Source organism: Esox lucius, chromosome 11 (genome assembly GCF_011004845.1).
Source record: "Esox lucius isolate fEsoLuc1 chromosome 11, fEsoLuc1.pri, whole genome shotgun sequence".
NCBI lineage: Eukaryota > Metazoa > Chordata > Actinopteri > Esociformes > Esocidae > Esox > Esox lucius.
The window spans coordinates 33,527,118-33,552,522 of record NC_047579.1 but is presented as its reverse complement, the minus strand read 5'-3'; the positions used below and the strand labels follow the sequence as shown (position 1 = coordinate 33,552,522).

General features: G+C 38.1%; 2 protein-coding genes across 2 annotated transcripts; both read right to left on the bottom strand.

Annotated features, from left to right (window-relative positions):
- Positions 1-801: 801 nt before the first annotated feature.
- On the bottom strand, positions 802-3,464 carry cbx8a (chromobox homolog 8a (Pc class homolog, Drosophila)). Its single transcript, XM_010874259.3, has 5 exons — positions 3,210-3,464; positions 3,006-3,049; positions 2,580-2,645; positions 2,387-2,453; positions 802-1,825 (listed from the first exon to the last, which is right to left on the bottom strand). The coding sequence occupies exons 1-5, from the start codon at positions 3,276-3,278 to the stop codon at positions 968-970; spliced, it is 1,104 nt and encodes a 367-aa protein (XP_010872561.2). The 5' UTR covers positions 3,279-3,464; the 3' UTR covers positions 802-967.
- A 7,875-nt stretch (positions 3,465-11,339) lies between these two features.
- cbx4 (chromobox homolog 4 (Pc class homolog, Drosophila)) lies at positions 11,340-25,013 on the bottom strand. The gene is made up of 5 exons (XM_010874260.3): positions 24,313-25,013; positions 24,179-24,222; positions 23,367-23,432; positions 15,061-15,127; positions 11,340-14,507 (listed from the first exon to the last, which is right to left on the bottom strand). The coding sequence occupies exons 1-5, from the start codon at positions 24,379-24,381 to the stop codon at positions 13,077-13,079; spliced, it is 1,677 nt and encodes a 558-aa protein (XP_010872562.2). The 5' UTR covers positions 24,382-25,013; the 3' UTR covers positions 11,340-13,076.
- Positions 25,014-25,405: the final 392 nt, after the last annotated feature.

Below are 25,405 nucleotides of genomic sequence, written 5' to 3'. Positions count from 1 at the left end.
CTTTACAGTCCTAGTGCCAATCTAAAATGTATTTAGGATTTAGCCCACTACCGCTATTTTACCTACCTCGATACGAAATATAAGTTGTTTTAAATTGTGGACATTTTTGTTTTTAATTACTCAATAAATCTGAGATTTTACTCTGCTATAGCCTTACATTATTTACACTTGTAGCCAATGTCAGTTTAACTATTTGTTAAGACGCGAATTTTATTCTAGATGTGCCCTGTGTGTCCCCGGTGTTGGTAAGTTGATGAATAATGGCTGACTACATGCACGTCAATGTCACCCACGAGCCGAAGCGTGTATCACTGTATTGTGGGGAAGAAAAGTATTGAAGCAAAAAAATGGTAACCCCCAAACCTCATTAGACTGCCTAAGTCCATGACCAAACATTTAGTACATAAAACGTTTTAATATCGTAACCTAATTAAAACTGCGCTAAGATGCTCTCGAAACAATTTGCCTCAGCCCGTTTGAATAATTAAACCAAATCCGTTAAAACGAAACTGAATCACCAAATCCATTCTATTCTAATTGGAAAATAATGTAGGCTATTTTCCTCGTGCATTTTTTTCTGAAACAGTTTAGTGGAAGTCAACTAAAATATCGTCAGTCTCAGACACAGCTGCACTAAAATGATTGGACACACATAGCAGGGAGTCCAGAGAACAAATCAACCACCAAGCTCCAATTACACTAGTTACACTTTGGGATCTACACTTTCCTGAGGAAATGTATAGCGCTATGTAAATGAATGTAAACGTTTAAATGAAAATAGAAACGATTGTTCACCAAAAACAATATTTATATATACATTTAATTTGGTCATTATTTATCATGTACATATTAAAACTTTGTATAGTTATAAAAATGTAAATGTTAATAATTTTAGTAAATACCAAACTACAAATACCCTATCTGTTGCAATTTTTGTCATTTACGTGAAGTTAATTGTGAAATTAAGTCATCTTTTATCTTTGAAAAAACCTTTGTCTGTGCTGTTCTCTTTTATGGTTACTGTCAAAAAGTTACTTGTCACATCTGTGACCACCACCTTATCAACGTCACCCGTACGTGGCCTCCAAGACGTATGTGACGGCTCCTCACAACGTCTTGATAAAGTCGTTTGATCCAGGACAGTGGTCATAGACCGTTCCATGGAAGGGGAAGCAATAACTTCATATAAATTATTTTTTGACATATACTTTAATTTGGGGGGCGTGATTGTAACCCCCCCAATGCAATCTTTCGTCCTGGGGCTTTGGTGATCTAATCTAGCCTTGCGGGCGACTTTACCTAGGTGGTTATGGGTTCTACAATAGGATTCAATCGGCAACGGACTTTTTGCATCATTAGATTTTTGAGAAAAGTTTGTTTCCTCTTGAAACCTACGCGTCAACTGGCTGAGACTTCTTTCAGACGTTTCACCTTTATGATGACAATGTCTGGATATTTTATTCAGAACGTATGGGGGCTGTTGCTCCTCAAACCGTCCTCTCTTCGCGGGATCCACTGTTGGACAGCTGTCTTGGTCTATGTTGAACAATTTGGCTTTAGGTCCCCTCTTTTTGGGGACGTTGCCAAATTCCTCAGACACGAATGATGGAGTTGGCGCCGAACGCGGCCTTCTCTCTGGTTCCGGTTGTCTGAACATCACGCTATCTCCTCGGTTGACCGTGCTAGGGGGGAAGATTGTAGGCACAACAGCCCGTAGTCCCTCTCGAGCTCTCGGTGTATTAACAGGCTCCGGAACGAGGTATGAAACCCGAATCGCCCTTGGCATTTGTCTTCTGCATTCATAAGTCTTGGCTTTATTCTGGGCCTGTACAAATGACGAAAAGTTAGATGGGATTTGAAAACAAAATAGCATTTGTAAGGTTAAAGTTTGTTTTCTGTCAACTTACTGGGTATATTAACCAATATTAACCAATATTTTTCAACAAATATAAGTAGCTTATCCGATATTATTGATCCACATAGCACTAACGACATACCATTAAACAAAAATAATCCAGGTGTATGAGTTTTAGGGAAACACAATGTTTGTAACAAGAGTGGAAAATAAAAATGTAGACTGTTGTAGAATATCAAATGCAGACAGAAAAATTGATATAACTGTATTTATTTCCCATATTAATTAGGAAATCCCTGTAACTTTGATAAACATTGGGAGTGTAACTTCAGTAGCCAAACAGCCAAAATGAAAGTCGAGGGGAAGACAGAAGATACATGTTATTTTCCTCTCAATTTATTGGTTGAATGTTACATTTTGTAGTTTATATATATCAGACCATGTGATTGAATTTGAAAACAAAGCCGTTAAGTATAAAGAGATGTGACTGTAATATATACTATAACCCGTATGACGGTTTTATTACCCCACCTTCAGCAGAAATGTCTCAGGCTTTGGTCCCCTCTTCTTCGGACCAAAAAATTCCCTCTCACGCTCTCTGTGACATAAATGACGACATTTTCGGATGAAACTCTAATGCCTCAACGGGTGTTGTCTTTAGGGAATTTCTCAATTGCTATATTAACACTGCCCAATGAGGCCTACTGTGCTGTCAAAATCTTACCTCTCTTCGAATCCAGCTAGGAGGCGCGCATCTAAAATGTTATCCTCCGGCTCCCAGGTGCTATATCTTTCCAAAAGAATGACAGGAAAGCCTAAGAAAACGTCACATGTGGCTAAAAGATTTACCAAATTAATCAAACCATCGACTGTCAACTTCGTTTTTTCCCATTCTGGCACTGACTATAGCGGATGGCGACGTATGTGGAACTAGCAATTTGCTAATGTTAGCAACACCTTTTTACAGTGTTTGTGCGTTAAAATACCCACAATACGCGAACGTTACCAAAACAATGCGTAACGAACACCAACTTGCGCATACCACGGTTACATAGACAAAACGGGTCATGAACATACGTTAACCCACATAAAAACATAGCCTATATTTGAATTTCACAGGCGAAGCTGGCAGTCTGAAATCTGTACTCACTTTTGAGACCAACCCTTCCATTTCACGAGATATTCCATTCGACCCTGCAAATATAACAACAAATAAGGATAGCTATAATTAGGCTACTTAGTTGGAATATACCCAAATAATGCTAGTATTAATGCGATGCCATGGTGCACAATCGATTAGCTAGCTACAGTTTATCATTTGAAACGGAGGTGTAACGAAAAAAAATGTGCTTACTCTTCGAATGCGTCGTTTGATGATGGACTCTGCCGCGAAGACTCGCTCTCCAACAGCGGATAGCTCCATGTTTAGTTCAATCTCGTATATTTTTTTTCTTTCCACTGCGCTAGCAGTTAAATTACACACATCCCATAATACACAGAAAGGAATACGTCATCACGTTTTTTATGAGTTGCCTGGCATCACAGTCGGTGGGACCGTATTTGGTTGATCGCATTGGCTCAGCTGAGGCTACGTTGCTAAGTGAAGGGGAGGAGTTTAGTTTGTCTTCATTTTAAGGAAGTGACGCTAATATCGCGGTAGTCTGGTTTGGGTGCCGGAATGTGCTTGGCGAACGTGAAGAAGTCGCTTACTATGGAAAATAAAATATTATTTTAACAATATTTTTTGCCTAAATATATTTTATAGTCTACCAAATGTCTTACTTTCATTGTGACTAAATCTTCTTTAAATAGTGTCGAACAAAAAATTATATTTGCCAGCCATTCATCGGCTTAGAAATAGATGAATGGGTTATGTTATGAGTATCAGAATGAGAATATTACCCAGAGACTGGACAATATTTCTACGCAATCTAACTGATATTTTAATTACATTAACCAAAATGAATGCAAATGTATAGGATAGGAGGTCTTAAAATGCATATTTTATGTGTAGCCTGTAATTGTTTTTATGATACTTTATTGTCCTGCACAATTGCTTATTTATGTCCATTTTAAAACTAAACAATGCGAAATAAAAAAAGTTGTATTATTTTTCTTAAGGTATTGTTAATTTTTTCAAGACCAACTACCGTGTAGGGTGAAAAATAGCGGATCATTCGATAGTACATCAGTTGTGTGCAGTATTTAATAATTGTATACAATTTAAAACCCTTAAGTTTCGAGGGGTTATAATCGGAAAATTTATTGTAGGAGTTAGGTTAACACAACTGATAACTATAAAATTCTTTAAATACAAATTAGCAAGATAAAAAATGAACAAGTAGAAACACATGATAACGATATAGAGCTAAAATAATAGTAAAGTACAGTATTCTACTAATAATAATAACTAATAATAATAATAGTTCATAGTTAATATATAAATTAAACTGATTTGCTTATATTTTCTATAATTTTGCGTATTCCGTTAAAATATAGTTTTTGTTATTATTATAATCATTTAGTTTTTTTTATACCCTCATTAACTAATTGAATGTTACTTACAATAGTGTATAGGGTTTGTACTATTCAAAACACATAAGGCATTTTAGTTTGTCATAGAAGAGCAACGAATAATTGATAATTAATTATAATAGAGATCAGCTTTGAGATCTGAATAAATATTTTAGACAAAATATTATTTTGAAACCTGCCACCCTTGAAAAAGGTGTTTAGATTTTGTCCTCGTTAGGAAAATCCTTAAACAATGTAGAATATGTGTTATCATAAGTTCCCTTATCCCTTATTTTTTAGACAGGTTAAGGTTATATAATTTATTTCGACTGTTAATGTGTAAATGCAGCACCTGTACAGTTGGTGAAGAATTACTTAATGAATTTACTGCGAAAACGATTACTACATTTGTGCATATAACGAAACAAGTTAATTTAGAATTTATAAAAAACATAAAAAATGCAGTTTTCAAAATGAATCAAACGAATATGAAAATATGATAGAACGAGATAGGCTTTCGATTCACTTTAAAAGAGAGAAACCTGAATTTCCTACGGATTTTTACATCGTTAGTTTACAAGTGGTTTTATAATAACGAAATGATGAAAGCTTTATGTCAACAGTGTTAATTCATATGGTTGAGTCTATCAGTAATATAACGTTTTTGTACAATATCAGCAGAAAGAAAACGTGCTCACAACTTATTTTATTGACAAACCTAAAAAGTAAGCTTAACACAGTGTATGTTAAATAGTGTTTATAACGCATTCCTGGATAATGGACCAAATAGGCCTATCGAATAATGCACCTAACCCACAATACGCTCCCTAGAGTTTGGGAGACAAAACCAGTGCGCGCACGAATTACATAACTTATCTGAAGGGGACTGTATGCGATTATTACCTAGAACAAATAGGCTAATGTTTTTCATGACACATAGCCTACACTTTCACCAGGAGCATTTTTACGGACGAAGAGACAAAGGAGGGCAGACAAAAGATGCACTGGTTGTCGTCGAAATCATAGGTGCCACCATTTTGATACGCCCAGACCAGGAGACCGACATGTTACTGCAGCCCGGGTATTCAAACGCGTAGGATACATTTTAGGGAAATGTTCGAATTCTTTGTTTTTAGAGTTAACACTATAGCTGCTGTACTCCATATTTGGGGATGTGGATATGTCTCAGCCGAAGTCGCGCAATGGCGACAGTCATTCATGGAATGGATGCATATTGCGTGTTTCCAAAATATTATTGCTAGCTGGTTTCTGGAAAGCTACCGTTACCCAGTGCTGATAATTAGAGCTCTTCACAATCCTTGGTTAATGGAGGACGTTATCTGACCTGCAAAATAGATAGCCTAAGTTGAAATCCACACACATATGATACAAGGCATGAATGTTTTCATTTCGAGACGAACAATAACTAAGCCTCGTAGCAGACAGCCTCAGCAATGAGGTTAAAAGACCTTGGGCCCTACATTCCGTACATTTCTGGTGGGAAAAGCAGACTGCACTGCATTGGTGTCTGTGCATGATATAAAACAGAAAGAAATAAAAAAATAAAACGTGTTAATCATTTTATCATTCTTTTTGCATGTTTAAGGCCATATATCAATTTGAGGGTTCATTTCTTTCATGGGACATGTCCATTAAAGGAAATATATAAAAAAATGAATTGATTATTCGAGTTATTTAATTCTATGTAAGAAACAAAAAGTATAATGTTGCAGATAAGCATTTAGCTGTAAATATAAAATGAAACAGCAATGGCTGCAGGTGCATTGGGAGTTAGTGATTTGATGAGACAGGTGAAATGTGAAACTTGTTCTATTAATATTTTCCACTGTGCTAAACTAGGTTTATGATTGACTGAAAGCTGAGTCATCGCCTAGTCACGTGGTCAGTTTTTTTCTCAGGATCATGAAAGCTGCAATCTTGAGGTTGACTATCTTTATTAAGTCTGACACGTTCAAAGATAGGTTTCTTCTTGTAATATCCCGGTCTTCATGTATTTTAGCCAAACTGATAGCCTTAACCCTATAACATAAATGTTGCCTTAAAATGATTGCCTTTAACATCATGACAAAAATTAGGCTACGGTGTAATTTGAGGTGAATACATTTTTTTTTTGTATGTTGTAAATATCGCCTCCAAAATACGTTGTTTATTTTACTGAAGTTATAGTAATCTACACCTTTTCTCAAATGACGGTGTCCAAAATAACCTACTACTGTTGACTGGACATGAAAGCAATTTCAAAACTATGCATTTGTAAGGGCATGACTGGTAAATGAATGGGTTACCTAGAACGATAAGGCGTTATTAGGCTAACCCTTTATATGACAACTATTTTTAGTAATAGCCTATATCATTTAGCATATAGGCTATGGAACATTTTCACCAAAACGGTTATCAAATTATCGTGTGGGAGTTCCTTCATTGGGTGAAAGGCTTGCAATAAGAATTAAAAAGGTTTCCCTTCAGACACAACAGCTACCTTTCTGTCATTACGTCTTTCATTAAAACCAAATAAAAGGGCATGTAAAATGGCGGACTTCTTTGGTCAGTAGGCTGAGCAAATTCAGAATGCGATACTGTAGCCTATAGTGTAGCCTAATGTACATGGAACGCCTAGGAGAGGACTATACAAATCTGAATTTTACACCTCAAACTGTCAGAGCTTTGCGCAGAGCGACCATTTCATACACCGCAAAGCCCCGGAGAACATTCAATCCAAGCGAGCAGCCTAGTCTAGACGATAGAAAATGGCTGTCTCCTTTTCACCAAGTTACACATACACAGTATAAGAATAATAAAAATTTTGACTGTAGGAATAATTGCCTATGTATTTTCAGAAAAGCGAAAGACTTACAAGTATCGATGTAATTTGATTATAACCTTTGCGTCTTTAACATATTATTTTGCTGCAAACCAAATGTGGACTGATACAAACTGTCTATGAGCCGAATTGTTTTATGTAGGGTGGTAAAAATTAATAAACAGACTACCTAAAAACCTGACAACGCAATGATTTTGCCGGACATTCGCTACCCCATGTAGCTTACGTGAATAGGCACAAATCAATTGGCAACTGACCCAAAAATAACAACACCAAGTTTGACGATAACACATTGTTTCTTTTAGTATATCGCGACTTTTATTTATTTATTGTTCGATTTTCGTTCGAAGCATTTACGAGTGTCCCTAAGTAGGGTAATATAATATCCCATTTTAACTTGAATTTAGCATGGATTTGACAAATGTGACTACGCGGTTGAAGATGACGTTGGTTTTGCGTGTCTGGTCTTGTACTGTGTTGAACATCTCCAATAGAATTCCACATCTTTAGGATGTAGGCCTAACCTGACATATGCGCAAGTAATTGCAAAGGAGAGCTGTTAAACCTCAGTTATCATCAAGTGAAGGTAATGTCTGACTTCGCTGTACGGGGCAAATCGAGTTTCTTCGTAATTAATTGGTGATTGGTTGCATGTCACAGTACGAGGCACACGCACGGACTATTCCTCACAAATGTGTCCGCATATAATTCTGATTAGTTCAAATAGCCTAATTCTAAACGCTTTATAAACTGCAAACTTCAGCTGTAAACATACGTGTCAATGGGCCTAAAATAGCATAATGTTGAAAATAAAAAATACACGTAGCATACCTGTCAAGTATGCTTATCACCTATATAATAATCATTTAAAGACATGATGAAAAAACACTCAAATAAGAACTTAATTGTTAATCGGCAGTGTCTAAAGTCAGATTTCTATTAATGAAGGGATTTTCAGTGATCTTATGTGACACCAATTTTCATGAAATGTAGCATTCTAAAACATAATTTCGGAAATTATACCTTGTTATTAAGACGAATAGAAACCAACTATTCCCGAAAAAGCCTCCCACTCGTGTGTGCTTGTGGGCGCGCACTCACGCAAGTGTTTACATTCTATCAGGAGTTTTTTTTTTTACGGGCTCAAAACCCTCCATCTCTGTTTCAAGGCTGAACGGCACTTTCCCATTGCCAAACCGCATTCTTTGATAAGAAAATACAACCTCTTTGTCCAAACAGTTACTCATCCAACACCTGGACATAATTATGCCATACTTTATCACTCACAATTATTCACGATTTCATTAGGTTTACTCTTGATCAAATAGCATCCACATGATGCATAGACGTGTTTAGAATCATTGTATAATTATATTATTATTTACAATAAATGTGACTCGAAAATGTCACAATCATTTATTTCTCATACATTTCCATAGAATAATGTGAAACATAACCAAATCCAACTTTAGAGCAAAATCTTAATGTAGTTTAGTCATTGTATGCTAGGAATATGGGACAAAATGCGTTTTGACTTTTTAATAATATAGGAGAAGGTTAGTAAGAATAACTCACTACAGTTTAGTTAGGCATAATGAACAAGAGTAGCGGAAGAAGGATGAAGTTTTATTTTGCAGATTGCTCTTCGGATGTCTCAACAGCCTGATAGAGGTCTCTTATTTCCACAAAAAATATAATAAAAAACGTATTAAAATATTTTAAGGTGGAACAGTTTTTCACGAATGAGTTAAAGGGCTACATTTTTGTTTCCTAAACTAGGGATTGCAGCGTGGTTTGAAAATTGGATTTTAAGAGAAATGTTCATGGTTCAGATGTTGTCACAAGCGTCAATCAATGTGTCGTGGCATTACCGGTGTTATTATTCTGAGTTTGCTATAACATAGTATGTGGTTAGCTCGGATGTAGAACAACTCTCCGTTAAATGGGTAACCTCCAAGATACTTTGGGGAAGACTGGAATTCAATTACTGCCTACTGGTTACGTTAAGTACTATTGTAGATAGGACAATGCATTATTCTTCTTCAAGTATTAAACCTGTCAATTGGGCACTAACTCAAAAACGCAGAATTAGATTGGAAATGTAACAATAACTAAAAGGTAAGTGCAGACTGTCGGCTGTTATTTGACGGTATTTACATCAAAAGCCATGAACCATATAGGAATTATAGCGCTTTTTATGCATTGTCGCCCATTTTAAATCTATGTCAGTGTAGTGTCTGTGAGCCATAGACATCAGCAGAGGCTGGATGTCTTCCCTGGTGTTGCTCTGTTAGAACTGTACTGTGGCCATTTTCAGATCCTGTTTGTTTATGGGCATGTTTGCCTTCTGTCTTTGTCTTAGGTAGTGAAATGCTCAGTTGGATTCCGGTCAGATGATTGGTGGCTTCAGCAGTATGTTTGGGGTCATTGTGATCTGCTGCAAGGTTAATCACCATTTAATGAGTTTTGAGGGATTTGGTTGGCTCCAAGCAAGACAATATATTTAATTACACTTTAGAAGTCATCCTACTGTTGCTGTCAGCAGTTACATGGTAAATGAAGACAAGTGAGTCAGTTCCAGCGGCAGCCATACATGTCCAATACATAAAATCCCCTCTAATGTACTTCACAGATAAATTATGTCAGTTCCACACCTCTGTCTTTACATCACTCTGGTACAAAGTAATTTGTCCAATCTGTACCAGATTAGGCAAATTATCTCTGGTAAATCCTAAAAAACAGAGAGTTCTGCAGGATTTACAGGCCACGTTACTGTAAAACAAGTTGCGCATGTAAGTCTACAGTAAAGTTAAGATTCCTGATGGGAATTCAAAGAGATTTTAAGGAGCCGTGTCCCTGTAGAGCAGCAGGACCATTGCATGCTTAAAAAAAAATAAACAAACAGTATAATATACCAAATTGCGCCGCCATATGTTATTCAATGCAGCATGCGTGTGATTGTCTGTTTCAGGTTGACCACGGTCCAATGTTGCCCCCTGTGGTCAGGGTTGTCGCCAGGGATCATTTCAGGGCTACTGCCAGGAATCGTGTCAGGGCTGTCACCAGGGATCGTGTCAGGGCTGTCACCAGGGATCGTGTCAGGGCTGTCGCCAGGAATCGTGGTCCCCCTGAAAAGACATCCCTGGGCACGTTCATTTACAAATGACATTTACATTAGCACGATCAGTGGGCCTAGCCAAGCAATGGGACCCATGTCTCAAATTCACATTTCTCTGCGCTAGTGACTGCCCAGTCTCTGGTAGTCTGTCTCGCTGTTGTTCATAGGATTGTTTTTTAAAGGGATAATTTGAGTGAAATCATGGTATCATAATCCACAATAAGACATTGTTTACTTCTGTGTGTCAGTTAGCGTAAATTGCATTGTCAAATTTCATGAATTGAAACCGTGACCGCTTTAGCAACAGCTGCATTGAAATTTGAAACTTCCTCATAAGGTTCTGGTTAACCTAAGGGTTAAAGTTTGTGGTTAGGGAAAATATTATTTGAATAGAAATACATTTAGTGTTCCCAAAAAGCCCTCACAAGTATAGCAAAACACAACTTTTGAAGTTTCTATCCTCATGATGTGGCCCTCAGCAACCAGCTCTCCTAGAGACTAACAAGACTGCTCACAACATCAAGCCATCTCCAAACTGTAAACTACAAACTAAATAGCTGTACTACACTGTACTCAAAGTTAGCACTGAATATATTGGAACTGCAAATTCCTGAATATATTATATTCTCCCCCACTCATAACACATTATCTTATATGCTAACCACCCACTGAATATACTCATATTTTTATTTTGTAGATTTTGTGTGTAGTGTCAGTATATATCATCTACCACTAGCAGCATTATTACACCAAATATAATGATTCAGGGGATCCCTGGTTCAGGAGACACCAGGTTATATTGTTGGGCTAATAACTACAAGGTTGCTGGTTTTAATGTTCGAGCTGACAAGATGGAAAATCAGTCAATGTGACCTGAAGCCAGACATTTGACCCCTATTGCTCCTGTAAGTCACTCTGGTAAAGAGCATGCTGTGTGTTAAGTAACTAAAATGTTAATGCACTGAATGAAATGCACAACATGTAGCAGGCCAAAGTCAGAAATGGTCAGAAACGGTCATTTTTCTTGCTTTATTGTAAAACACACCATAGCCGTGCCAGCAGTACAGATTCCAGCCCCTCCCCATCGGAAAACACACTTTAAAACAATAGTTTTGGATTTCAAACACAGGTGAATGCAATTAAGTGCTTTAAAATTAAGGTAACCCAGCTCCAACAGTTAACTGTAAAAAAGTTACTAAGTTATGCCAAATGTTGTACAGACAAGTATCAGATCTTCAGCCTCTAATGCAAAAACAAATAATGTCAGCAAGTCTTGGATAGCACAATCACACTAGTAAATAACCAGTCATTATCATTGTAACAAACATACACAAATCCATAATCCATCATAGCTTTCTTTCTTGGTTTGCATTCAGAGTGCATCAAAGGTAATTTAAATTGTAATGTTGGTTATATCCAACACAGTTTGAACAACAGAAAAAAGTGCTTTTAGCAGCAAAATTAAGATAGCTGGCGCTCATTGGATCATGTGTGTTTGGATCAAATTACCGGACAGTAAACGTTAGTGACTAACAGTTAGCTTTTATATTTTGCACAGAAATTGGTGTTAGGAAACACTGCAAATAAACATTGCTGGCTAAACTACCATGTAGCTTAGATATACTAAATATATAAATGTTTTATAAGTATCAGTAGCAAGTTCAGATGAATACACATAGCTTCTGTACTGATGTAAAATGTTGTTTTATGAGATCAATTTAAATGCACAAAAAGTCCTACATAGCTGTATGGGATTTGCAGACCATCTATGGGGTCTATGCCAATGCAATACATCACCCTAATAAGGGTCACAAATCAATAAATAAGTAAGGAAAGTTCACCCACTTGATAAATGAAAATGCTGGCCTTCATTAATCATCTTCGAGAGCTAATTTCCTTGATGGTTTGCCAAGCTCCTGGTGTCCAATTAAATACTTAATCCCAAAATAATACACTTTCATCCTAAAATGGCTTTAACAGGGTTTGTACAAACCTGTGTTAAGTTAAATCAGATGTATTATTTTTGTTTTCAAATGAGAGCATACGAGGCATTAGAGGATTTTTAGAAGTTCAATTAAATATCCTTTCAATGTACAGACCAGTGTCACAAAGTCTGTACCATGCTGCCGTGGGTGCTTGGCACAACAAACATTCATATTTGCATTTCTTGGTCCATTCATTTCCCCCAAACCCACAAATTATAACAAAACACACCAAAACGTGAAATATGACACAGCTCAGCCTCAAGACTGAGCCCACTTCACTGGATTAGATTGCAAAGAAATATGTAGAAATCATATGGAGAACATATATTGCTCCAAGTACAGTACATAGTACAAATATAAACACATAGGTGAATGCAATTAAGTGCTTTAAATGAATCTTTGATCACCATATTTACGCAACAATTTCTACTTATGGACCAAAATAACAGCCATTACTAAATAGAAAATATGTATAAAATGTCACACATCTCAGGCTATAAGTTTGGTATATAAGTTACATTTTATAATGGACATTTCACTAGTAATTTAAATCCACCTGAATGCAGTCACTCAAATCCATGAGGGCACTTTCTTGGCTACCACATCACAGAAGAGTTGCAATATCATAGGAAACATATTGATTTTTAATTATAAATTATAAATCTTCATATCTACAAATTTTCACATTTATTTTTTTACATATTCACATAATGAAAAGGCAGTCAAATCAGTAGTCCTCCATTTCCACAGGTCCAGGGACTGTTAAACAGAAACATACTCCTTGAAGGTGACTGTGAGACAGTTTGTGGTGATATCAGTAATGACAATGTTGCCCATAAAAGGAGAGAATGTTAAAACAGGCTCCTCCACTGCTTTCTCTGTTGTTGTTTTTGCTGATGATGATGCTGTTTGTATTGTTGTTCTCTCTAATTCCTCTACCACTGAAGTTGGGCCCTTAGACTCCGGTTCGGGTTCTGCCACAGTCACTATTTCAGGTTCAGATTGCCTTTTGTTTCTAGAACAGCTAAGATCTATCGGTTCCTCCTGACTTGTGCTGTTGTCCATAACCTTATAACCACTATTGCTGCTTTGGTGGGGGACAATCAGGTGGAGGTCCATGGGTTTGTCCTGTGGTGGAATGGGCACAGCAATAGGTACACTGATGCTCCTAGAACTCAGAAACCTCTTACACGCACCCCTGTCCTCCTTAGGGTCAGATAACTTACGTTTGCGGTCATTATTTTGGGTTGCGAGTGCCCTGATCTGGTCCATAGGGCTAGAGGTAGTGGTGGGGGAATCAATAACCCAGGGGGTAGGATTTGGGTTTGTGGTTAGCTGTAGGGGGTGATCATCTGGTAAATCCGCCTGGCCCCTCGCAACCTCAGTGTTGTATTCCTCAGCTGTGCTTGGCGATGGTTTGGAGAAATGTCCATCTTCTGGAGAGAGTTTCTTGGGGTGCTCAGCAGCCGGAGGTGAACTGCCATTAAATATCTCTTTAGGGACACTAGTGGTGTCCTGTACCTTTTTGGTGTGTTGAAGTTTCTCTTCCCCAGACAGGTCTAAAGAGTGTTTACCTTTTGCTGCTCCAGCTTTGTTGCTATCCATGTACTTGCTCATAACTATGACGATGCGTCCATTCTTGTTCTTGTTCTTTATGATTTTCATCTTGCTGCTGACCGCACTTGGAAGGGCTGCCTCCTTTGGACTGGGTTTCAGGGCGCGTTCACTCTCGACCTCTTTGACACGTACCGCTGGTTCCTTCATCTCCGCCACCGCCACGTCTTTCACTTTACTCAAACAGCCTGTATCTTTGTCACGAACCCATTTCTGCTGCAGCGCCGGAGGCAGGTTCCACCCAGGGTTAGGAATGATGGGTGGACTGGGTTCCTGAGCTTTTACCACCTCTTTAGGCCTTGCTGACTGGGCATCGTACATCTTGGGGTCAGGCTGGTAATGGTGGTGTTTCTTGCTGTTGAGTTGGTAGAAAAACTTCCTCTTCCCATTGGCTAACTGGTCTGCAGGGACTTCCTGGTTGCTAGGCTGGTACTGGTGATGCTTCTTGCTGTTGAGCTGGTACTGTTGGGGCTGGGAGCGGTGCATCTGAATCGGATCTGATCTGAGACAATTCTCAGCTTCTGAAGATGGTTCCTCAAATCCAGCAGGGATGCTGGATCTTCGTGCAAATGAGGGTAGCTAAAAAAAATCAAAAAAGTGTATTAGTCTGGAAAAATGTAAAGCACTATTTTCATTGTTTGAGTTTAACTCTACATTAAAGACAATACACTCCTTGGTTGTTACACTATCATAAATGACACATACAAATAATTTATAAATTATTCTGAGGAGCACATCCACTCAGGGCTCTCATTTTCAGCATTATAAATCTTGCATCCATAGCTCCATCTATTGCACGTAGATAGAGAGTGGTTACATTTCTCCAGCTTAATTCCTCAGCTGTGTAGCAAACCAAGTGGCAGGGCTGCTATTTTGTTAAACCAAGTGGCAGGGCTGACCTATTGCCAAAAGGTCCCTGGTTCTAATCCCCCGACTGCCAAGGTGAAAGCCGTGTCATTCTGTCACTGAGCAGAACAGTTCACCCTAATTGCCCATCCACCCTTCTAACAATCTCCCCAGGTCATTGCTGTAAATAAGAATTGAATCTTAATCAACCTGCCTGGTAACATAAAGGTAAAAAAAATAAAACAAGTAACCATAAAAACAATAAGGAAGGGAAGATTATAGCTACCTGTACTAAGAGATGTTTAGGTTTTGGTCCACGTTTACGGTATCCAATCAACTGATCCTGTCTCTCTCTGTAAAAGATGGGAAAAAGGTTTATGTTAGGGTGAATGTCAGCAAAAAACAACATCTTATGTAACTAAGACATTTTTAAATATTGACATTATGACAAAAGTTTACAATCTATTTCCATGCTGTAATACCATACAGAATACAGGCAAGCGCACAAAAAACTATGAAAAGGAACTATTTGTAAAAAATAAAATAAATAATTTTATAGTAAACAATATTATCGATAATACTTTTGGAAAAACTGTTTTTCCAAAAGTTATATATATTGGAATTTTAAACCTAGCTCTGTGTTGCATTCAACTGTGCAACTCTGCCAGTGAAATGTGTGATGTAGAGGCGCTTTGAAAAGAGTGCAAATTTGTCTGCTTTCAAATAGAAATGTGGCTTTGTTAGTTTCCTGGTTGCGAAAGCACGTAGACTTTCCCAAAAATCCTGCTATTACTCATAGACAGCTACAACAAAGTAGGCAGGGTGACATGGGTCATTAAATATTTTGAGGTTGAAAAGAGAGTGAAATTACAATTACGAGTGGCCACATTTTTTTTATTATCTGTTTGGAAAAAATATAATCTTATTTTAGCTGCCAGGATGCATCTCTCTGTTACTCGAGCTTGTGTGAAATGCTGTTATGCTGTTTGCTCTAAAGAACGCTACTTGCCAAGCTCTGCTTCCTGTCTGTAGCAGTGGGGGGAGGCTGAGAGGCTACAGCAGAGGTAAGAAAGAGGCCGCATGGACATGAGCACCAGCAAACAGCAACTCATACACACAAAGAAAGACCAAACATCCACTGGGATAACCTTAAACAGTAGCAAGATTTAGCTAGACGATTGTCCCCCAGACAGAACAGTTGAAAAAGTTGAACTTGAATCCAATTTTTACTAAGGTGAAACTTTAAAGCAACCAAAACATTTCAACTGCCCTGCGATTATTATTTTAAAAAGCTCACACTGAGTAATGACTCACCCCTTTAAATGCAAATGCCCCTCATAGATTATTGTTATGTTAAACATTTACAAAAACATAAATTGAATTCATACAAAATCTTTTCAAGGTTGGAAGTGGAATTTTAATTTAAATGCTGATAAAGACTAGAGTGTGACCTGCTGCAAAGCATTCTGGTCTGGCGGTATTTGCATAACTCCTTGGTAATATGCCAATCACTCCATATCTCATTATAAGGAAGGAATTCAATTAGTTCTACAGCAGTGGAGAATCTCCCCCTCTTTCTTCCATATTTTCTTCCACTGCCAGTCTAAACCTTCATATGGTTTTGTTAGGATTCAAATCCTAATTAGGGTCACAAGGTGTGCATGAAATTGAATAAATACAAGGTTGAAGTGATGTTTACTGGAAATGAAATAACAAGTCAGCTTTGATGCCTACTGCAACTACTATCTGTAAAGATTAGGTAAGAGACCAATGGTGTATTATTACTGGTATACATTTGAATATGTGAATTTTATTCCCAAGTAAATAACACTGAATAAATTAATGAATAACAAGTATGGCAGAGAACTAGACAAATAATGTAATTATATTTACATGGGTGCACCAAACACGTTCTCCCCCACAAAATAAGAAATAGAGAAAAATGCCAAAAGAATAGTGCAGACAATTCCATGTACCGTCATGTCTATGTGAAATAAATGGTCCCTGGTTGAGGCCTTGAGTCATAATATGCTCGTAAATATAACCCACTAGCCAAGTGACAGCTTGGCTGGATGCACTCACACTGCTGCTCACTACTGCATGTCACTAACACACGACAGTAGCGTATGAATGTGTCAGCAAAACATTAAGCAAACCGCTGGTGTCACTGACGGTCTCTTTGAACATTTTGCATCAGAACGCAATATTGTGAAGTGATCTGACACCAGAGAAGTCCAGCCGGGAGATTTGGCAACATTAGCCTCCTGTGTCTACTCCCTTCCCACATCCCTTGGCATGGCTGCAAAGTCAGACCTCCCCACACAGAGGTATCGCTCTAAGACTGTCCATCCAGCCCCACACTCACACACAGGCCTGCAATGGCCGCTGTCAACAAAGCAAAGCAGTAGTAGACAATTCTTTTATGTGATATCTTCCCCTATAATCCATGCCTTTAGATTTCTAAGTCTCTCAGCGATGTTAACAGAGTGTTGTTGTGGCATACAGGGCAGCTACACTGTGGATAGCCTCCTGCACTATGCAATGTTATTGTGTGACCCTGGGTTGGGTTGAAAAGAAAGACACATATCTGGCTTAGCATTAACACAATCAAGAAGTATGCATGCATGTACTGTTTGGGTAAAAAAAATATTAATGCACACTTATGTGTGCATTCCAGTCTTGCTTGGAATAAGCTACAGTATTAAAGCTACTGCAACTGTTTTATTTAGGGTATTTGTCTGTTTTTTATTATATATTTTAAACTTCACAATGTACACCAGGCCCAGTATGATACAAAATGTGATAATCATTTATGTATAAAAATATTTTTGTGAAAGAACTGTGCAAATGCAAACTATAGTAACTGAATCAGGGTAAAATATCCCTCAGGTTTTTATGAGATCATGCTTTCCAAAAAGTGATATGAATGCCAATTAAGGGTATGAATGCTATTCTCCTCAAGTTTCACAAGTTTGGACATCTCTCTCTAGTATGCTTTATAGAAATGTACTATACTCTTTCTTTACTGAACTGTTTTGCATTATTCACAATGTTTTTTGTTGGCATGCATATGCGTTGTATTGTCCACAGTTGTTAAACATTAACAGAGTGAGCAGATTGTTTTAAGACATTTATCTGGGGAGTAAGTGTTTATTTGCTTGTAAAAAAATATGACATTAGAATTAATAAAAATATATATGAACCCAGTAAAAGGTTACAAGATTTTTACTTGTTACCCAAAAGGCAACATATAGCCTGTGAGATGGTTAGAAGAACAATTATGAAGAAATCTGAAGAAACTGGGTAGGTTATGGACAGAAATTGCAGTCGAAATTCCCAAAATGCTGTCTGAATCTGATGAACAGTACTTCAAGGTCACATCCTTGAAGGACAAATGGAAATCCAGTGAATTTGTTGCTCAGCATCTAACACCAAAGTACATGCTTCAACTGTGAGAAGTCTTACAAGAATTGGCCTTGTAAGGTTTCTTGCAATCTTATCTGCTTTTTGACTTGCCACAAGAATGGCATATTTTTTGCAACACACTATGAGGCCATTTCCGACCACGTTTCTTCATGACATTTTTTCTAGACATCTCACATGATATCAATTACCTTTCGGACAACACAATAAATTGTTGTCACTAGGTCCGATTAACTATAAATGTGTTACAGATTTGGAATGAAGATAATTTTTTTTGATCACTCTACCTCTCAGAAATTGTGTTAGTATGAAACTATTTTGTAAACTGTGATTACGTTATGTATGAACATAAATAGTTACAATTATGTTCACTATCAACATATCCCCAGTCCCATTGTTCCTTAATGACTCTCTATTACATTGCTCCTTAACGTGTCCTCTATCATGTTGGCCTTAACGTGATCAATTCAAAATGAAAAACGCCTCATTGCGGATAACATCCATGGTTAGCAGTTCAGGTTAACTTAGGCATGATAATACTGGCGTTAGTGTTAGGAATACGATTAGGGTTAGGTTAGGGTTAAGGTTAGCCATCACAGTTTTGAGGTTAGGGTAAGGAAGAAGGTTAAGGTTACAAAAACAGAAAAACACCTGTCTAAACAACAATTACCACACATAAAAAAGTATTGCCTCCCACTGGAATTGATCTCAACCATCGGACTGAAAGTCGGTTGCGGAAATGCCGTATTGCCTCCCACTGGAATTGATCTCACAACCATCGGACTGAAAGTCGGTTGCGGAAATGCCCGCCCACCATCCCCGACAACAATGCCCTTGGAAACATCTATCTACATCTATTTTAGCAAAAATACACTATATTTAACTATTAATCCATCTATAACTGCCCCCAGCGGTCGGTTTCTGACGGTAAAGAAATGGCACTTAATCACAATTAAGGACCAATAGCACTGGGATAATTTCTAAAACAACAGTTAATTTTGGGAATTTCTTTCCTTCTTTAATGGGTTTGAGACAATCACTTTTGTTGTGACAAGGTAGGGTTGGTATACAGAAGACCATCATCCGTCTTATAGCAAGAACAGCTCAAATAAGAAAAGAGAAATGACAGCCCATTATAACTTTAACACTTAAAGGTCATGATGAGACAGTGTCTTACTAGAAAAGCCACAGGAAAGGTAGACCAAAAGTTGACTCTGCTACAGAGAATAAGTTCATTAGGGTTACAAGCCTCAGAAATCAGCAAATACTTGCACCTTATATTGCAGCCCAAATAAATGGTTCACAGAGTTCAAGTAACAGACACATCTCAAAATCAACTCTCATTGGAAATTGCATAAATCAGGCCTTCGTAGTCGATTTGTTGCAAAGAAACCACAACTGAATGGCACCAATATGAACAGATTTGCTTGGGCCAAGAAATATGAGAAGTGGACATTAGACCAGTGAATATCTGTTCCTTGGTCTGATGAGTCAAAATTTTAGATCTTTGGTTCCAACTGCCATGTCTCTGTGAGACAGAGTGGGAGAGTGGATGTTCTGCATGTGTGGTTCCCCCTCTGAAGCTTGGAGGAGGTGTGATGGTGTTTTGCTTTTCTGGTGACACTGTTGCTGATTTATCATTTCTTTTTCAACATAACAATGACCCAAAACACACCTCCTGGTTGTGTAAGGGCTATTTGACCAAGAAGGAGAGTGATCTCAACCCAATTGAGATGCTTTGGGATGAGTTGGAGAGCGACAGAAAAGCAGATAGCAAGTGTTTAGCATATATGGGAACTCCATCAAGAAAGTTGGAAAAGCATTTCAGGTGACTACATTATGAAGCTGGTTGAGAGAATGCCAAGAGCGTGCAAAGCTGTCATCAAGGTAAATGGTGACTACTTTGAAAAATCTAAAATATAAGTGTATTTTGATTTGTTTAACAGTTATATGTTACTATGTGATTATATATATGTGTTATTTCATAGATTTGATATCTTCACTATTATTCTACAATGTGGAAAATTGTAAAAAAAAAAAAAAAAAAAAAAAATTGAATGAGTAGGTGATTCCAAAGTTTTTACAGGTACTGTATATAGTTAGATATAATGTCAATATATGACATCAACATTTGTGTGACATGTAACAGCATTTCATAGTTATAGTAAGTTAGCAACCAACATATGAAATTGGTTTGAAAGACTCATGTTCACTACAAAACCCACACTGCATCACTCTCGCTACACAGGCTCGGGCTGGATAAAAAAACGTTTACCTCAGTGGGTAGCTAGGTCATTCAAAAAGTTATTACCACAAAAATAACAAAGCCAATATCTGCATGTGAAAACAGCTTTATAACTGTAAAATAACTTAAATAAACTGCACTATCAATTTACAAAAAAACATACAAACTTGTCATCTTAGTTAAAGCTAAACGTAATAGTCAGTCAATGGAGAACCGTCAGTCAATGGAGAAATGTATAACGCTTTCATTGGCGCAGTTCATACTTTCAGGACATTTTAAGTACGCATTAACACAGACTGACATTAATGATGGAGTGTGTGTTTCCTGGGAACAACTACACACCTCAGTGGTGTGAGATGGCAAGAGGCCAACAGGCCTATTCTCTGGCAATGCACACTCTGGAGTATGTTTTCATGTGCTAAAAATCGGGTGCCAACATTTTAGTTGTGAAAATAAATACAATATTGTTCAAACGTTTGGAGTCCCTTAGAAATGTCCTTGTTATAGAAAGAAAAGCACATTTTTGACCATTAAAATATTATCACATTGATCAGAAATACAGTGTAGACATTGATAATGGCTTTTAATGGAATATCTACATAGCTGTATAGAGGCCCATTATCAGCAACCATCAGTCCAGTGTTCCAATGGCACGCTGTGTCTGCTTATCCAAGTTTATAATTTAAAAAAACTAACAGCGCAAACTGCCTCTGACCAGAATAAAAAGAGGTGTGGGAGGCCCCGGTGCACAACTGAGCAAGAGGACAAATACATTAGAGTGTCTGGTTTGAGAAACAGACGCCTTACAGGTCCTCAACTGGCAGCTTCATTAAATAGTACCCTCAAAACACCTGTCTCAATGTCAACAGTGATGGGCAACTCCAGATGCTGGAGGAGTGCTTTATGCTATCTGTCAAGCATGGTGAAGAATAAAGGCCTTCACTCCATTTTGAAACACCACGCCATACCCTGTGGACAGCGCTTGATTGGAGCCAATTTCCTCCTACAACAGGAAAATGACCCAAAGCACAGCTCCAAATGATGCAAGAACTATTTAGGGAAGAAGCAGTCAGCTGGTATTCTGTCTATAATGCAGTGGTCAGCACAGTCACCGGATCTCAACCCTATTGAGCTGTTCTGGGAGCAGCTTCACCGTATGATACATAAGAACTGTCCATCAAGCCAATCCAATTTATGGGAGATGCTTCAGGAAATATGGGATGAAATCTCTTCAGATTACCTCAACAAATTGACAACTAGAATGCCAAAGGTCTGCAAGAATGTAATAGCTGCAAATGAAGGATTCTTTGACGAAGGCAAAGTTTGAAGGACACAATTATTATTTCAATTGAAATTAATAATTTCTAACCTTGTCAATGACTATTGCCTTTTCATTTTACTGCATATCCTATTCAAATTCATTTCCTGTATGTTTTCACAGAAAACAATTATATTTCTAAGTGACCCCAAACTTTTTAACAGTTGCATATAATTTTTAGCTAAATCAAATTTAAAAAATTGTCATGAGTGTACTACTCCTCTGACTATTGCCTGTCACATAGAACAAGTAGTCCCTATTATGCTGATTGTTTATAACAGAACTGTAATAACATCGGTCTGCTTTGGTAATACCTTTGTTTATGCTTTCTTGTGTTTTGATAGCTACAGACGCAACCCAGTTGTTTGTTTGTTTAGTTCTATATTTTTTGTAGGTATCCATTTGCTCAGTCTATTCTGTATATATGTACCCGACCCAATTGTTCATCTGTTAGTGTTAATGCCTTGTGTTTATCAGCCAACCATGGATAAAACTAGGAATGCACGGATATATCATCCAGCAAACTGTATCAGCAATCAGGGAAAAATGTAACAACCGTTATGAGCCGTTAAATTGGCCCAATATTTCCCGGTATTTCCAGCGTTTCCGCTGTGTTTATTTTACCATGGCGCTCTGGCAATGCAAAACCATAGCCTCCACAGCAAGAAATAAAATAGTTCCCGACATGAACTTTATCGTAGACACAGGAATTGCATTTTCTTGGTATACAGATAATCTGTCGTGTTACAACACTGTTCTGAAGGTTATTGAGCACAGAGCACGTTTCTATTGTAGTTGGAGCCAGCCAATGAATCCAGCACTGACAAAATGGAAGCTGGAAAATAAGCAAAGCAAAGAACCCCGTGCAACTTGTGGGCGCGGTTATGCGAACTCATGCCACCACAAAAAATTTACAAATCTATTTTGGGAAATTGATCAAAATATACGGGGCTACTCCTAAAACAACAAGGGCTGTAGCCCCGGAAGCACAGGCCTAACAACGCCATGGGAGGAGCAGTCCCAATCTTACACCAATAATAAACAGTAGGCTAATGTTCCCAAAAACAGTGAAAAACACTGCTAGTGTGGTATGTTGTTACAGCATTCCACCTACTGTCAAGGTATGGAAATGGAAGGTTATGGTGGATTGGGGATGAGAGAGTTACAGTTGAAGGGCATTCTTAACATTACATGAGATTTCTTTGAGAAGACAACAAGGAAAATTTATTTGTTTTGCAGGGCACACAACCAACCTCACAAAAAATACTTATAATGTGTGATTTTTCATAGAAATAGACATCAGGAACCACATTAATTGTTTTTATAACCGAAACAAAACAAATCTCAAGAGAAAAAAATGCTAAGCACTATAACACAATTAAAACGCTGAATTGAATCCCTAAAACTAAAACTAATACTAAAATATGCACAGCTGCTCATATCTAATCAAACCTTAAGCGTGGCATTGGAGATCTCCCCCCATTCAAAACAATTGGAGGGCTGTGAGTCTTATCAATAAAATGCGGGTTCCAACTCAACGCCCCCTCTCTTGACCATATAAGGTCAGACTCTGCTGGAGGCTGCTAGGCCATGTCCAGCGTCTTACCTGTTTTGAAAGGCTACGAGAAGACGTGGGTCAAGGATGTTTTCCTCGGGTTCCCATGTGTTGTACCTGCAAAAAATAACATAAAATATATATTTTTAAACCAATCTAAATATAGAGTCTAGGGGTGTCTATCAACAGAATTATAAACTGAAGAACTTAGCCCACACTAATGTTATTGACTCTAATCCACAATAGCGTTGGAAGTGAGTCTTCATTCGTAAAGTAGGGTTGCCAATTGCATAATATATTCCTACATCACCATGTTACAAATATGTGGTCTCGTCAAATAAGGGGTCTATTTCTTGGATGATTCATTACGTATGGCAATGGATGCCCATTCCAAAACAAATGCAGATCACATGCTTGGCTCGCAGCCAAAACAAATAACCCTGTATGTCTCAAGTCGACTCGACTACCACACAGACAAACGGCAATACACAATTGAGAAGTCCCTGCTCTATCCGAACACCGACAGCATACGACCAATAATATGTGCACTGTGCACCGTGTTACAGTCGGCCATTTTAACACCACTGTCTCGTAAATTCGCTGGCAGTGCAGAAATAATTAAAACGGGATTACATGGCTGTGCCTACCCCCTTTCCTCGCATAAATTAGTGAAGGCATCCGCCGCTACACTGGAACACGTACCTACTTCTCTACCCCCCCGCCCCCCAGCGCGCCCCTACAGTCTCCCTTTCAAGCGAAGAAAATCGGTTGCTGCTGCAAATCCTATGTGCCTATGTGGGCTATGTGATGCATCGTGAGTCGGAGCATTTGAAATAAAATGCACAACAATGTTTCACACTTACTTCGGGGACCATCCTCTCCACTTGACCAGGTATTCCATTTTGCCCTGTAGATGGAGTGAGATTTGGTGAGAAAACTGATAACATTCCATTTGAGATGAGGCGCTATTGAAATGTGCATTGGTGAGAAGTTTTACCTTCCGAATGCGTTTCTTTTCGATGCCCTCCACAGCGAAGACGTGTTCTCCCGCGGCAGGTAGCTCCATTCTGGCGTGAATCCGTCTGTAGCCAACGTACGTTGAAACCCAAACGGTTGGACCCCTTCGCTCGATGTGTTCCGTACGTTGGTAGTTTTCCAGTTGTAAGAAATCAAATTCGATTCCCTCTTCCACACCTCTCTCTGTCACTCCTCGCTCTACTCTTCTCTTGCTCTCTCAGGGTCCTGGCTCGTAGGCAGTAAGCAGAAATATATCCACAGTCCACATAGTGTGGCTGCAAGAACACTTCATGCAATTGCCAGGCACATGACGTCAGAGCGAAGAGGGGGAGGTGAACTGTTTGCAGGCAGAGGTTTATCCCCTCTCCGTGTGGAGCAGATTTGGACATGAGACAGGCAGCTATGGACATTATAATCTATTATCGTATAATTTACATCCACAGGCAAATATGTAACTATAACCTACTCTTGTTGACTAAAGATGTGTAGGGTCAACTATAGTACAATATGTTATCCGAAATGTTGAACTTGATTCTTTGAATACATTTAGGAAAGGTCGGTAGTTAAATAACTAAAAGTTTTAAAACTTTTTAAAGTGCATAATGCGGCTTGATGCTGTATAGCCCTTTTGCCAATAAAACATATTGTTGGTAAATTGTGAATAGATTAGATTACTGCGCAGGTGCAGTCTTCCCCCTTCGAATGTTAGGGACAAAATATACGCTAGATGTAGTATAGTATATGGCTCTAAATGTAGCCATGGCTAGTATGTTAAATCGGGTTCCAGAATAGTTGCTAGTAATACTTGATGAAATAGTAGTATTGCCTAATGTAACTTAAGAGAGTTGGTGAAACAATAGGACAAACATGTTAATAGTTCTTATAAGACAGTGTTTTGTTGTGGATACTGAAAATGTTGAAGAACTTACAATCTCCTCCCCTTAAATAATGTATATGTTAATTTATTCTAAAGTTATTGGCAAAATTATATAGCCTAAAAAAGGCATTCAGTGGGCTATAGACTACGTTATATTCTCAACCGACGACCATGGGTATAATGAATTTACTTTTTG